Source organism: Gastrolobium bilobum, unplaced genomic scaffold (genome assembly GCF_033153095.1).
Source record: "Gastrolobium bilobum isolate Gb01-03AN ecotype WA unplaced genomic scaffold, APGP_CSIRO_Gbil_v1 utg737259, whole genome shotgun sequence".
NCBI classification, from domain to species: domain Eukaryota; kingdom Viridiplantae; phylum Streptophyta; class Magnoliopsida; order Fabales; family Fabaceae; genus Gastrolobium; species Gastrolobium bilobum.
Genome location: NW_026897149.1, coordinates 1,539 through 18,789, shown reverse-complemented (window position 1 = coordinate 18,789; position 17,251 = coordinate 1,539). Strand labels below are relative to the sequence as shown.

General features: G+C 38.6%; 1 protein-coding gene across 1 annotated transcript; it reads right to left on the bottom strand.

Moving 5' to 3' along the window:
- Positions 1 to 1,812: 1,812 nt before the first annotated feature.
- On the bottom strand, positions 1,813 to 2,836 carry LOC133304529 (uncharacterized; the record flags this gene model as incomplete). The annotated part of the gene is made up of 2 exons (XM_061504577.1): positions 2,779 to 2,836; positions 1,813 to 2,457 (listed from the first exon to the last, which is right to left on the bottom strand). Coding segments are annotated over exons 1-2 (703 nt in total), but the record flags the coding sequence as incomplete, so codon positions are not given.
- Between the last annotated feature and the right edge of the window lie 14,415 nt (positions 2,837 to 17,251).

Sequence of the window (17,251 nt, the reverse complement as noted above, 5' to 3'; positions counted from 1 at the left end):
CCCAAACCTTTCTTGGATGCATCATAGGACAATACAAACTCACCTTCTGGATCGGGAAGAGTCAACACATGAGCAGTAGTCAATTTCTTTTTAAGAGCCAGAAAACATTTTTCACATTCCTGCGTCCACACAAAAGGAGTATCCTTTCATGTCAATCGGATGAACAGCAATACCATCGTGGAAAACCCCTATATAAATCTACGATAATAACCAGCAAGACCCAGAAAGCTCCTGATCTCAGTTACAGTCTTCGGTCGTTCCCAATCAATTACTGCATCAATTTTGTTTGGATCTACTGCAACACCCCTAGCAGAAATAACATGACCCAGAATTTGCACCTCAGATAACCAAAATTCACACTTAGATGGCTTCGCATACAACTTTTTATCTTTTAATATCTGCAACACAGTCCTCATGCTTCGTATGCTTCTCTTCGCTTTTCAAATAAATTAAAATGTCATCAATGAACACAATTACAAACTGGTCCAAATACGGTTTAAAAATGCGATTCATATAGTCCATGCACACCGCAGGGGCATTAGTAAGCCCAAAAGGAATCACCTGATACTCGTAGTGTCCGTATCTAGAACGGAATGCCATTTTGGGTACATCCTCCGGCTTAATCCGGTTCTTGTGGTATCCGGACCGGAGATCAATCTTGAAAAATACACAGGCACCCCTCAATTGATCCAGCAAATCATCAATACGCGGCAATAGGTACCTGTTCTTAACCGTGACCTTATTCAAGTGCCGGTAGTCAGTACACAATCTCATGCTTCCATCCTTCTTTTTCACAAATATAACCGGTGCTCCCCACGGAGACACACTCGGTCTGATAAAATCCTTTGCAGTTAGCTCCTCAATATGTTTCTTCAACTCAGCCAACTCCAGTGGCGACATCCGGTATGGAGCCAAAGATATAGGCCCCACACCAAGCAATAATTCAATAGAGAACTCAATCTCTCTCTCAGGTGGGAATTCAAGTATCTCATCAGGAAATACATCCACAAATTAATTAACCACCGGAATACTAGAAATCTCTATCTCCTTATCGCCCACCAATCCACCCAAGAAAATATAACCCAGATCACCAGCCTTCAAGGCTTTAATTGTTTGACAGACAGACAGAAAAGGAGACGGACAAACTGAGGGCTTCTCGTGAGATAATATCAACCTCTTGCCACAACAATCAATCATTGTGCAGTTTTGAGACAACCAATCCATACCCAAAATCAAATTAACAGAGGCTAGTGGCAAGATAATCAAATCAATAGTGTAACCCCTGCCATCGTAGATAAACCCAACCTCTTTACAAATAAAGGAGGAATCACTAACCTCTCCTATAACAGTAGTAATACGCATAGGGGAAATCATCCGTGTTACTCTTACCCCAACCCCTTAGCAACATATTTCGCCAGGAACAAATGCGTCACTCCCGAATCAAATAAAACACACAAATCAATATTAGAGATAAAAATTATACCTTTGACCAGATTAGGTGTCTTCTCCGTCTGCTGCGCATTAGTAGTATATACGCGTCCAACCGTAGGAGCAAATGGCAAGGTCTGCAGATTTGTAACCTGTCCAGTATTACTATAACATTCTCTGGCAAAATGCCCAACCTTACCGCACTTGAAACAAGAATTCGGGGCTGCAGTACAAGGACCTCGATGATACCTCTTGCATTTGTCACAATGAGGAGTAGAATTTCTATCATTAAACCGCTCCTCTGACCACTACCCCTCTTGAATTGACCAAGAGGCTGCCTCACCTGCAACCCCCTACCTCTATTATTATTCTGATGATAGCCACCTCTGTTATTACTACCAGAAGCACGAGATGTCCTATTTTCCTGCTCCCTCGAAGAACTAGAATTTGGATACCTGCCATAAACAGTTTCAACCCTCTTACATTGGGTCACAAAATCAGCAAAATTCCTTACAGCAGTATTAGACATTCTCTTTGCTATCTTCTCATTTAATCCCCTCTGGAATTTAGCAGATAAAGACTCAGGAGTCGGCAGCATACCCTTATAGTTTCCAAACTTAACCAACTCATTAAATTTCGCCACATAGACATCAACAGTCATGGTACTCTGTACCAATTTATCAAATTCACCCTGCTTGGCTTCCCGAACATCCCTGAGAAAATACTCTTCATGAAATAGTCTTTCAAATAAAGCCCAAGTTAATTCTTCCCCTTGAATAGTAAACGGGCGAGATGCATTGTACCACCAATCGTAGGCATCCCCCTCAAGCATATAAACAGAATAAAGTAGTCTTTGGAGATCTTGGCATCTCATAACCTGAAATATTTTCTCCATCCTCATCAGCCAGGTAATCACTACCTTCGGGTCCCTTGACCCCTGAAATGCTGGCGGCTTGTGTTTTCTAAAAGATATCAACCTCTGCTCATCAGTACCAGCATATACCTGCCCAGCAACCCCAGAGAACTGAGCTACAACAGTAGGATCCACATAAGGCTCTGGGATATAAGTAGGATCAATAGTGTGGTGACTAGCCTCACCAGAATGACGACTAGCCCCACTCCTCTCCTGATGAGGTGTAACAGATGGTGTACGGGTAAGAGTCACCGTAGCCGTATGTGGAGGAGAATCATTCCTCCTGTGTCGAGTTCTATCTCCCCTCATCTCATTCATGAAGACATGCATCATATCCTGATTATTTTTCATCAGGTTCTCGGTCATGGTTCTATTGGCAGCAGTCTCCTCCTGCAGAGCATTCAGAACTGCAGTAATAGGATCTGGTGCCAAAGGACCTGCACCTCGAGTTCCACGGCAACCTCGAGTTCCACGGCGACCTCGAGCCCTACTCATGATATCTGTACATGTAACACAAATGAATGAGCTGATCAGACCCACACTGATGAATCACATATACATTAATCATAAATATTTCACAGATAGCTATGCAACGCAAAATACAATTCTACATTATCAGAGTTCCCTAACCAAAACTGCTCTGATACCATAAAATGTAACAGCCCACCCCAGTATTGTTAACATTAACTATGATATTAAGCGCAGTTACAATCACAGCAATTCATTTTATAAAAATGCGAGTAAACTTTTTCCGTTTATTACACGAACATTTTAAAACAATAATAAAGCGTAATAATCAAAAGTTGTGAGTGTAACTGTAATACTCTTTGCGGAAGAATTATTTTAATACTCTTATATATCATCTATTACCACTCTTAAGACACTAAGGGGTTCCCATACACCCATTTAGTCTAAATCTCATTCTATCCATGTTTCATACTAAATGCCTTCAACTTTTTATTTACCCGAAGGATTTTATACCTCTCCAATGTTCCTCACTTCTTAATATGTTATAGATTTATTCGTTAGCTTCGCGTGGGTTCAAACCGCGCTCCATTTGGAGTGCTATAGCCCAAGGTATGAATTTTCTAAGAAAAGGGATACTAATTCCACAAGACCCCCGCGCTGACAGCGCCACTATCGCGCCAGAGACAGAGAGGACAGCGCTCACATAATCAGAATGGCGCCTATAGCGCCTTGATCACTGCCTCCTACTGATGGGTGGCGCTAATAGCATGATAATTTACAAATCCTCCAAATGACATATTACAAATTACAAACCATAACCTTCAAATAAAAAAATGATAATAAGGACTAAACATAGACAAAATACATCATGAACAAAATGACAACAACAATCCTAATCATATGCATTGTTCATGACCTAAGTCTAGCCTAGGCCCAATGGCCAACAAAATGCAAAATAGGTAGTCCTACGTCCAAATCATCCTACGGGTTTCTTGCCCGCCGCTCCAACACCACTGCTACCACCTGAAATAAAGTCCACAAAGCGGGGTGAGATATACAAATATATCTAGAAACCCAGAGGTTCTAGAGAATACTCCGCCCAATGGCTCACTTCGATGCATATAAATAACATAACATAACATCTGAAAATGGGATAAAGCAAGGGATTTAGTGAAATAGGGGATCATAGGGATACAAAATACGACGAAACTTGAATGGTCGATGCCAAAACCACACAACGTCCAGCCTATTGGCTCGACATATAAGGCTACCTACGGGTTTCAAACCAAGGTGTGTTCCCATAACATCAACCAAGGCACCCTTCATCCATATCCACCCGAGACTTCCTAGTATGCTCCTATCTAGATCACACACCACGACCCCAGGTCAAATAGAACTCCCTCGCGGAGACCTACCCAGTGGAAGTCTGTAACGCTCGAAGGCAAACAGTCTACTAACCAGAGACACGGTACATCCTATGTACCACCACATGTAACAGACCGTTGTACACCGGTATTGTTAACATTAATTATGATATTAAGCGCAGTTACAATCACATCAATTCATTTATAAAAATGCGAGTAAACTTTTTCCGTTATTACGCGAGTATTTAAAACAATAAAAAGCGTAATAATTAAAAGCTATGGCCGTAACTGTAAAATCTTTGCGGAATACTTATTAAACTACTTTTGTAACTTATTTTACTTATTACAAGTCACTAAGAGGTTCCCATAAACCCACTTAGCATATTTCTCACTTTTACGGTTTCTACCTATCCGAATATGGTTCGGTCATTAATTTTTCGCGGATAAACCGCAATCTAAAAGCCTCCTGTAACATCCCGCATAATTAGGGACTTCTATAAATTATAATTAAGAAGGTGTAGCAAACTTGAAATTCGAATAAAACATAGGTTTAGAGTGGAATTTATTTAAGCCAGGAAATTTATTTGATTTGCATGTACGCGTGAGTGGATATATACATATATACTTTGAGAAATCAAGGCTCTAGTTAAAAGAATAGGATTAATTTAATATAGCCTAGGAAAATTCTAGATAATGCTTAGAAGGACTATGAAATGATAATTAATAAATGTCAGTGAGCAATGCTCATTAAGAGATGATAGTGGGACCCTTTAGTAACCTCTAACCTATCTTAAAGAAAATCTTGATTACTTGTGTAAGTATCCAAAGAAAAATCAAATCAGCCCTTGTACCATCCTATACGCCTAGTAGAAGGCTGGGAAATCAGCATGTATCTGTTTGATTAGATGAAAATAATCACCTTGCATGTAATTCCATTGGTCAATGGCATGTAATCTTATTGATCTATGACAACCCTCATTTATCTTATATATATCTTGTTTCCCCTCCATGTGCGCAAAGGGTAAGAAATAATTCTGATCTCCAGGCATTAGAAGCCAATGCATGTCCTTGAGGTGTCAAGCTCAATCTTTCCAATCTCTTACATGAAGGCCACCTTTCGCCCATGGCATTGCATGAATGCCACTTGTCTCATCTTTGGACACTTGGATGATTTCTCCTACATGTTTCGGCCAACTCCCTCTTGACCAAGGGATTTCATTCTATTAGTCTAAAAGTCTGATCCTCATTTAGTTTCCTCTATGCGTATGAGACATCACCAAAGCCAAACCATCCACACATTCTGAACATAGCTAGCTAATTCCCCATTAAACCATAAGTATAGAAAACCAACTATTGAGACATACTTCCTTTCTTCTCACTAGTCGGCCATGTACCAAGGAGTCAAGAGGTATAGTGTCATATCCACTTCCTTGTTCACCTCCTTCTCTCAACGGTTAATAAAGATCTTCCACTGCATGCAGTTACTTTGAGCCACTCTCCATTCCTTCCCTTGTTTCGGCCGAGACCCCTCAAAGAGGTGTGGTATCCCGTCACTGCTTCTTGTTTCTTTTGCGGATCAGTTCCGAGTCAAAGTTCCATTGAATGTACTTGCTTCAGCTGTGAACGAATCAGCTTTTCCCTTGCGTGCCGTTGGAACCGTCCTCCTGAAGCATCGGAAAGGTGCAGGATTGTCTACTGTTCGAGTGGGGATTCGTTATGCACATATGAGTAGGTAAACAATTTCAAACTCTCCTTCCTTTTTCCCTCACTGTTTTGGCCGTGGCATACATATTGAGAAGAGAAAATTTTGTTTTATCATTCCTACACTTTCTGTCCGGTTAGCATAGGTTTCATAGGAGGATAAATTTCCCAACTTCCCTCATCTGTTTCTGTTGTATGAGTGTCCTAGGAAATCAAACTCTGTTATCACTACCTCTTTGTTTCTGCTCACTGTACAACTTTGATATTAAGGCATACAAGTCTAAAAAAAAAATGAATTATGAACTTGTAAGAGAGCATTTTCGTGCCTTAGGACCGTTTCTTTGGACCAGAATGGTAATATAGACTTGCATGTGATAAATCTGTATGGACCGTAGGTTTAAAGGCCTCCTTCTCACACCCTAGCCTTGAAGAGAAAAATATGTAATTGAAAATGTTTAAGTCACTAGTTAATAACATCAAAAACCGAATATGAATGCTAATGGAACTTTAGATTCTTCGTTGATTATAATGGAATAAATTCTGTTTTGGGGAACCTTGATATGTACTAAGTCCTATATAGATTAAATAAACAGCATGATATATAGGCTTTCTTTTGCGCACCATAGGAGTGGGAAGTAGAAATTGTATGATTGAAACCTTGAGAATTTTTTGTATGTAAAACCGATGCTGTTTGGGATTGGAAATCTTAGAATTATTCGCTGTTACGCGTCTGAAAAAAATTATTATGGAATCCGAATATGGTTAGGAACAGCATCCTAAAAACCGATTAGGAATTTAAGGAAAAATGGGCTAAAAACATATGCTGTATGTAGGAAATTTGTGACGTACGATTCTGACTTGAAACCTTGTTGCTTAGGTGCGCATAACTCGTGAATAGGGATTACTTCGCTGCTGTTTGATAAATTGTTGTGGCACGCAAGGTATGTGTAGGCGGTATTACTCAATGTGACTATTGGCTAGTGTATGGAATTGTGATGTGTTGCTCACATTTGTTCTATGTATGTTATGATGATGATGAGCCAATGGTAAGAATATGAAAGAATGATATGATATATGCATGCATTTTACATCATAATGCATTTTTCTGTTGGGTGCGATTGCATAACATGGCATGTATACTTGATTCGTGACATATTGAATATATATATTTGTATTGAGGACATGTGACTGAGCATGCATCATATAGGCATGCCTGGTACCAGGAGAGGGGACACTTGGCTTCAGTCCGCATAGGTTCCACAGTGGGATTCACCTTCATGGGAGCCATTAGGAATACCCACTGTGATGCTACGCGCACGACGGTGCTATGAGCGTAAAGGAAAAAGGGCGTTATATAAGCGTTATGATATATGATGAAAAGGATTAAATGTTTGAAGTGACTATTTATGATTTTGTGCCTAGTTAATACTGTTGCATTTGGTTTTGTTGCCACACTACTGGGTTTATTCTCACCCCTTTGGGGCTGCAATTTTTAAATTGCAGGAGGACGTAAAAGCATTTGAGGACTTGAATGTTGAACTCTGTTATATTTTTGCTGCTGTCTGGATTTATTCACTGTTGACTGTTTTAAGCTTGGGATGATTGTATTATGTGGTACTTGATGATTTTTGGATGACTGTAAAACTATGACTTATTTCTGCTTTAAGTCTTTTTATGAACAGCGGCTGCTTTAAGAAATCTGAAATGTTTTGCGAAAAGGGACTTTCTTAACGTTTATCAAATGCTGAATTTTTAACGATTTACGGACAACTTACGAGTTATGTTTCGAGGGGCAAATGAACTCCGATTTACTATTATTTTATATGCACGCGAAGCCCCAAGTGTCTACTTTCAGATTCTGGAACACGTACAAAAATATTTTGAAAACTCGATTTGATATTGATTTTGTACACGAACTGTTTTTGGGAAAATTCCAACTTTGCAAACAGCAAGGTTTTTACAAAGTTTTATCAAGAAAATCTTATTAGCTTTCCACTTTCATCACTCAAAGGTATTTTAAAAGAAAAAGTTCGCTACAGAATTCCGCAATTCTAATAACGATTAGCAAACGACTCTCTTGGATGCATACAAGGGAGGGTGTTACACCTCCGATCTTTTGATATGTTATTCTACACTCAATTAAATTTCTAGGAAGCTATCACACGAGTTATTTAGAGCTCGTTTGCTCCAGATATCGCCGTCTGAAGTTGAACAAACAAAATTGCCAACCAACCTCAAAACAGCTCCAACATCCCTCACTCCACGAATTACTCCAGAAAATCCACTCAACCAATTGCTTTCAAATTTTTATACAACAAACTAGACACCTCAATATTCAATTTGAAATATCATACACTTAATTTGACTAAGAAATGAATTGGGAATTATTTTCCCAAAACCGGTCCAGAACTGCCACAAGTGTAGTGAGCAAATGGGCAGTCTGCACTCTTTTCCTTCTCCAGGCTGACGTTCAACCCAGAATTCAATCACATTTTACCACAAGATAGAGTACATCTCAAGCTTCAAAATGACATATGGAACGTCCCTATCGGACCTCTGTGGAGGGAGATATGCTCTCCCGGAGTTTGCTTAAATTATGCCTAAAATGTATTCTAGGACCTCAAATGTACCTAATAATCATTGGGTGGCACACACAAGGACCAACAATGCCTTGGGGCACTTACAACCCATAACAGTTTATTTTACTTATATAATACGTATCACATTGCTTACCTTATTAATACTCAATACGTTTCAATCATCAAAGTCCATTTGCATGCATTTACTAATCATACAAATAATCACAATCCTAAAATAGGCCTATTGCCCTTTCATCATATTACATATGCTTCAATTACACAAGATCCAAATTACAATACTTACAATTATCCAAATTACAACATAATTCATAAATCTCCAAATGCTATAAACTACATGTACCTAGACTTAGGCAAAAATACCATGAACAAATATGACATAAAACTCATCCTAACAACATATACAATGTTCATGCCCTAAGTCTAGCCTAAGCTCAATGGCCATCAAAATGAAAAATATATAAAGTCCTCCAACAACTCATCCTACGAGCTTCTTGCCTGCCGCTCCTGTGCCACTGCTACCTCCTGAAATAATGCCCCCAAGACGGGGTGAGATATACGAATATATCTCAGTAACCCACAGGTTCTGGAGAAAACTCTGCCCAATGGCTCACTTCGATGCATATAAATAATATAAAACAACATCTTGAAAAATGGGATATAACAAGGGATTTAGAGAAACTGGGAATCATAGGGATACAAAATACGACGAAGCTGGAATGGTAGCTACCAATACCACGCAACGTCTTGCCTAATGGCTCGGCATATAAGCCTACGGGTCTAATCAAGGCGTGTTCCTAGAACATCCAACCAAGGCACCCCTCCCATCCATATACACCCGAGACTTCCTAGTGTGCTCCTATCCGGATCACACACCACAACCCTAGGTCAACTGGAACTCCCTCTCGGAGACCTATCCAGTGGAAGTCCGAAACGCCCGAAGGCAAACTGTATACTGGCCAGAGACTCGGTATCTATGTACCAACATACATACTAAATGCATGATCATGCTGTTCTACATTACTTACATACATTTCCTACCATCACCCTTAACGGGCATGGTGGAACATACAAGGGGATCAAGCCCCAGTACCAAGAGGTTACCTTAATAAGCCTCTCCACTTAGCTCCAAAGCAGTATATTCTCTGAGTTCGTTACTCAACAGAAATGCCTACACATAGGACATTCCTAATTACTTAAAACTCATACGAACACATGCAAGTTACCAATTATACAAGCATTGTTCCAATCACTTACTTCAATCCCAGTTGGTCCAGGACCGAGGGCAATCCACCGACTCACGGTTCGGGGTTCAAATCAACGTATGACAACCTACAACAACCATGTACGAATCATCAGTACACGACAATTCTATCAGAATACGAAAAACGTCAAAAACCTCCCCTACACTATGTAGGTTCGGCCCTAGTAGGCTTATTTTCAAATTTATTTTTCTAAATTTTTTTTCTCATTTTATTAGGCATCCTTAGGTTACCAAAAGGCCAATTCAAGTGCCACTTTTCATTTTACGTCTTTTAAACGTCGTTTTGCCTAATATTTCGCTCTAGGTCCAATGAACCACTCAACACCCTCAACTATTTTTCCATTGGTTCTCTAACCTTCCAACCACCACACAACCCATCTAATTACCATTTAATTACAAAACTCATCATCCAAATAGTTCTTCAATATAAATCCCTCACTTTCCCTTAAATGGCCGAATTGAACCAAGGCAATTCCCAAGATATTTTCAATCCAATTTCATTATTCCACATCTTATACAATCCTATTATATCATCATACAACTACACAACAACTCCCAACACACTTCTAACAACAATCCAAAAACACAAAGTCATGACATTTCTCCAAATTTTCCTAAGTTAAATCACATTTTTCATCAATAATTTTTATTGCATTTATAGCTCTAACACATCATTCTAATACATTATCATCTAATACACATTTTCCATTTGAGCTTTCTAATAACACAAATCAACAAAACCATGTCTAGGGTTCATGAATCATGATCTACCAAATTAACCGACAAAAGGTGTTGAATCTTACCCACGATTAAGTCACAAGACTCCTCCAATTGATCCTCAAGCAATAACTTAAGCAAACAACCATAAAACTCCAACTTTCTCCAAAAATTTGTGGCTGTCCAGGTCATTTTTCTCACAAATGAGAGGGCTTCAGGCTAATGGATACCACCAATGAGTTTGGAAGGTTGTTTCCAACAAATTTCAACACAAAATTCGCTTGATTTGGCTAAGTATTAATGAATTTGGAAGGAAATGAAATTTGAAACCCAATAGGTTCAAGGAGGAGGCTGATGCGGTTTTCTTGGAGAGAGAAAGGGAGATGAGAGTGATAATGAATAGTGACAAGCTTATGTGTTTAAGTGACTTTAAGTGGGGTGGGTCCCACCGCCACCTCACGCGATTTAAAACTAATCCGAATTTTCCTTCGTTTCCACTAAACCTTCGTAAATTCACAACATATTTAGAAACTCTAATTTTTAATATTAACCATTGTCCTTTAATTATACTCGATCAGATGAATCCGTAGTTTTTTGGTCGTTCGGAAAAAAATGTTGTTTTAAGCTGTTGCGCGCGCCGTAGGCACGCTTCCCCAAACTTACTTATTTCCATCCATTTTCATCAGAAATCATATTTTCTAGTTCTATAAACCATTTATAACTTGTATTCAAAAGCTAGAGCTCAAAACTTAATCGACACGTTTTACGGTGCAATCATACCGCGATATTTTTACCCGGTAAAAACACTATTCACTATTTACAACAAAAAAAAAACACTATTCACTGAATTTTCTGAAACTTGCCTATCCACTCAATTTTTCGTTCTGAATCCATTTCCAGGGTTATTTTTATCATCTGAGACCTTCTACTCAATATTTATCTTCCTAGGGTTGCATGTTGGCTAATTACCATTTTTCCCTTTCTTTGTATTTTGGCCTTTTTTTCAGGATTTTCACTAATCCTTCCCTTTAATTCTCATTTAATATTTTAATATTTGATTTAGAATTGCGAGGTGTTGTACCACACATACAATATGCATGAACATGTTATTGTATGTGTGGAACACACAAGGGGATCAAACCCCAGTACCAAGAGGTTACCTGTATAATCCTCTCCCACAACGCCAATGTAATATATTTCCCGAGCTAGGTACACAAACAGAAATGCCTACACAGAGGACATTTCCAATTATTTTTTCCATTCACCAACACATGCAAACCATCAAGTACATATGCATGGTTCCAAAAGACTTACCTCAATCCCTTTTGGTCCGGGACCCAAGGCAACCAACCGAGCTCACGGTTCAAGGTTCAAATCCGCAGGAGGCAACCTACATTGATCATATACGGATCATTAATACACGGTGAATCCACCAAAGTCACAAAATGACAATTTTTCCTCCCCCCACAAGTGAGGTTTGGCCATTCATGTGTTAAAACACAATTTATTTTTCTATATTTTCTTTTCATTTTTCTTAAGCCTCCTAAGGCTACCCCAATGCCATTTTAGGTGCCAAATTGCACCCTACATCATCACAACCTCATTTTGTCAGTAATCCCACTCTAGGTCCCATGACCAATTCCATACAATCAACCACTTTTTCTTTTGGTTTCCGAAACATCAATTCATTATGCAACCCCTCTAATTACCGTTTAACATCACAACATACCAATCATAAAATTCCACAACATCAAATCCCCATTTCCCCCCTCTTTGGCCGAAATCTTCCTAAGCCTATACCAAGGATTATTCCATTCATTCAACTATGTAATACATCCTAGCATCCTACCGTTAACTCATATAAACATCCAATAATTTAATTACACAATCCTAACAACAATCCTAACAACAATCCCAAACACAAAGTCATGGCATTTCACCCAAATTTTTCCCAAGTTATCATCAATTTTCACAATAAATTTTATGACATACAACACTCCAAAACATCATTCTAAGGTATATTTATCTAATACACATTTTCTATTTGAGCTCTCTAACTACATCAATCACAAAAAAATCCTTTAGGGTTCATGAAATTGCATCAACAAATCCAACCTATAACATGTGATAAAACTTACTCAAAAGGTTGGTCTAGGGCTCCTCCACAACATACTAAACCATTGGAGTATCAAAAAACTCCATGAGTGCAAATCTTCACACCTAGGTCGCGGGTTTGGGTGAGAGATTTCTCAAAATCTAGTGGGTTTCATGGCTCAAGGCTACCACCAATGTGTTTGGGAGTTGATTTCCAACAAATTTCAAGACAAACTTTGCTTGATTTGGTTGAGTTTTGAGTGAGTTAGAGGAGAAAGAAAATTGAAATGCAAATGGCCAAGGGGAGGGGGTTTGACGCGGGTTTGGAGAGAGAAAGGGAGAGGGAACATGAACATGAATAGTAAATGGCCATGTGTCTTAAGTGATTTAAGTGAGGTGGGCCCCACCGCCACCTCACGCGATTTAAAACTAATTCAAATTTCCTTCTGATTCCACTAAACGTCCATAATTTCATAGACTATTTAGAAACTCTAATTTTTAACATTAACTGTTGTCCTTTAATTACCCTTGATCAGATGAGTCCAGAGTTTTTCGGTCGATCGGAGAAATTACAATTTTAAGCTGTTACGCGCGTTGTAGGCACACTTCCCCAAACTCACTAATTTCCATTAATTTTCATCAAAAATCATATTTCCTGGTCCTATATATCATTTATAACTTGTATTCAAAATCTAGAGCTCAAAATTCAATCGGCACGCTTTACGGTGCAACTGTACTGCAGTATTTTTACCCGGTAAAAACATTATTCACAGAATTTTCTGAAACTTTCGTAAACACTCAATTTTTTTGTTCTGAATCAATTTCCATGGTTATTTTTATCATTTGGGACCTCCTACTCAATTTTACCTTTCTAGGATTGCGTGTTTGGCTAATTATCGTTTTACCCTTCCTTTGTATTTTGACCTAATTTTCAGGATTTTCACTAATCCTTCCCTTTAATCCATGTTTAATATATTAATATATAATTTAGAAAAGTGAGGTGTTATAATATCAAAGTGGCAAGATCATTGAACCAAGAGCAACAAGGAATGACTAAAAGAGCAACACCAAGGTCAAAGACAACAAAGCATGGACATTAATCCGATAAGAATAGCTCAAGTTATGCGCAAAATACGAAATAATGTTATTGCTGTCGTATTTCCAACCTTTCCAACAGGTTCGGAATCGATTCCTTATGAGCAGAAATCGATTCTCACTCTCTTGAAAAGTTGGGAATCGATTCCCACTCATTGGGAATTGATTCCCCCTGCGACATAAAGCCTATAATGGCTATAAACGACTAGTTTAGAGAAAAATCACTATAAATACATTCCTTATGACCCTAAAATGCATTGATCACTATTCCTACACATCTTAAAGATGATTTGAGAGCTTCTACATTATTATTCGCTTATTCTTTCATATCTTTCAAAGATAAGACATATTTGAGCTCATATCTTGGAAATCCATATACTCGTAGTGCTTCAAGTTGTATATCCACACTTTGAGAGTGTATATTCATTTCCAAATATTGAAGGAGGATTTTGCGAAAATCTTATAATACTCAATTCACCCCCCTTGAGTATGAAATCCACATTGCTAACAAGTGGTATCAGAGCTTAGTGCTCAGTTAGAGGTTTAACCGCCTATAATTAAAGATCCTTGTTGGGGCTGCCAATATAATTTATTTTTAAAACAAAAAAATGCAAGGATTTGATCCACCATTCTTTGATGGTGACGATTTTGAGTATTGGGTGAAAAGAATGGAGGTTTATATTCAATCAATTCATCTTTACATTTGGCATGTTGTTGATGTTGGGTGGTTTTCTAATGGTGGAAAATTATAAGTTCTGATAGGGGATGTTCCTCTGTTCTTGCAGAACACAGATTTGTTCCCTTAGTTCCAACCCAAGTGCGCAAGTGCATGCATCAAGTAATAAAGGGAGTATTAATGCCCAAATTATCGTTCCCAGGAGGATAAAATCCTAATTATTGTCTTACACTGTCTTAAAAAGAATGAAAATGAGAAGAAAAGTTAGTAAATGAACTGTATGGTCAAACGTTCCCTACTGTCTTGACAACGTTCCTCATGAACAGTAGGTTCAATCTGCTGGCAAACAATTACTCGTTGCGTTATGTATGTAATCCTTCCTGTTTAGAAGAAGATGAGATAATAATCATTGGAGTTGATAGTTATAATTATATAAAGTAAAAAAAACTACTAAAGTAGAAATAACTATAATCAAGAGACAACATGGTGATGTTTTATAACAGTTAAACAGAAGGAACGGATTCACTTATTCACTCTTAAATAGCTGTTTTCCCTGCTCAAGACTTAGCACTTCTTGGCTTTGTCCCAGTTTCTTGTTTGCCAACTCTGATTCCTCAGCTCATGGACTAGATGGCTCACAAGTTTCCATATTCCTACTGCTCCCTTGACTCCAACAGGTACTTAGTACAGAACCTTAAAATGGATGAGTTGGCCCCTTATTCCTAAGGTGACCAGTAGTGTTTTTGCCATAACACTACCTTCCCCCAATGGATAAGCTGTCTGAAATCCCTTCCTTATGAAGTTCCTTTCTCAGTATGTGCCCAATTTCCATTGATACACAATGAATATAGCTCACTTAGCCAAAGAAATACAAAAAGCTTCAGTCAAGAGTTTTGAAAACAGTTCTTTAAGAGTTTCACAGATTACCCGTTCCACAGATAGTTCAGCACATGGCTGATATTTTAAACATAATTATTCCCAACTGAAGTCCCATAGACCCGAGATTCAGTTAAGAGATAACGAATGGAACGAAGAGAAAAACACTTATATTAATTTAAAAGACAGTTTACAGAAGAAACAGAAAATGGAGAAAAATGGGTTATTGCTCGTGAGGAGTCTTAATGGTTGATACAGAGAAGAGAAGAGGGGTTGTCACTTAACTATAGTTACAACTTAAAATAAATCTAAGCTACTAACTACTACTACTACTAGGTAATCTCTTTCTTTCGGACTTCAAACCCTCCAGGATTCGATGATGTTTTTGTGTGTGGGTCGTCCTATTTACAGATGGAAGAGGAGTGGCAGTCTTGTAAATCGTTTAGAGCAAGTTGCTTGAATGAGGGGACGGGATGGTGGCAGCAGAGTGTGGAGACTGAGCAGATTGCTGGATGGAACAGGTTTTGGTGATGATTAGTTGTTGTTTGCAGTCTACCCCATGCCTTGCTTTTTTTTTCAGCCAATGAGAACTCTTGATTCTCTGCTCTTCACGTTTCCAGCTGCTCAGTTGGTGCACCGCCTTGCTTTTAGAAGACTTTAACTCAACGTTACCTGCAAAGTGTACAAAGGAATTAAATGAGTGGAGCAGGTGCATTAAATGTGTCTCAGTCCGTTCCCCTTTTAATATATTTAAAGGAATACGTTATCATACGTCCCCCCACTGTGTTTTTGTCACAAATGTGTAAAACAAGTGATTTTCGTGCTGATGTTGCTCATCGGATGAGGGAACGTGTGGTATTTTGCCATCAAAATGGGCTTAGATGGGAACGAATTTACGTCCCATCAAACACCCCAAAACTAAACTGTTGGTTGTCCTCAAACAACTCAGAAATATTGTATTAGGCTGCCCAATTTCCAAGAATAGCTCAACAGAAAGGAACTTGAGCCAATGAGTAATTATAAACTTTTCATCAAATGAGCTACTCTTCATAGTTAAACAGTAAGAGGATTCTTTCCCCAGATAAGTGAAGGTTGCTAATCTTTCATCTCACTGTCACTCAAGGGTTGGTGTTTGCTCTGTCCATTCCTGGATATGATTCTTCAGGACTTGCCTTTCTGCTGCTTTCCTATGAAGTACAACTGTCTTCCCTCCCAAGGATCTTTGGTGGATGAGTGTATGGAAGTGTGGAAGAATTGTGGTCTGACTTGTGGGGTCAAGGAATGTTTGCTTTTGTGCTTTTGAACTTGGACTTTTCCTGTTTGGGGGAACACCTTTTTTTGTACCTTTTCCCCCCTTTGGAGAAGGTTTTCTGATATTTTTCTGAATTCTTTTGAATGGATGTTCCCCTTTGTCTTTACTTTTCTTTCTTCTTTCTTTTTTGTTCATTTTTGAGTACGTTCCTTGTCCTTCTTGGTTGACCAGGTGGTGTATGATGGAGTGGAGGTGAATGTGTGGTTCTGTTTGATCCTTGACAGTAGAGTCCATTTGTCTTTCAGCAGTACTTACAGCATCAAGGCAAGTTGAGAAGTTTCATTGTGGTTACACCTCAGGAACTCTCTCAGAAGTTGGTGTTTAGCCTTTTTCCGTTCCTTACCAGCTTGAGTTCACACATATCAGCTTCTTTCAAAAATCTGAGGATTAAATTCCCTGCATTGTTTCTATTTCAAGTACTCAGAGGAAGAACAAGCATAATTAATCAGTGACTTTGTGTTTCATGTATGTTGGTTAATCAAAAAAATTGGGTAGTTTGAATACTATAACCGAAACGCATGTACCAAACAATTTGATCAAAATGTCTTTTTCATTGCAAAAAGAATATTTACAAGGGAACGGAAAGGAAAAAAAATTAAAACAGAACTGAAAATAAACTAAGCCAAGATAAATAGGAGGGTTTTCTCCTTTTCATTGGGGAGGTCTCCTGTCCCAAGGGTTCCTTTTTGCAGCTTCAGCTTCCTTGGCTTCATCAATCTCCTCCTGTGTCAATGGTCTCCTCCTGA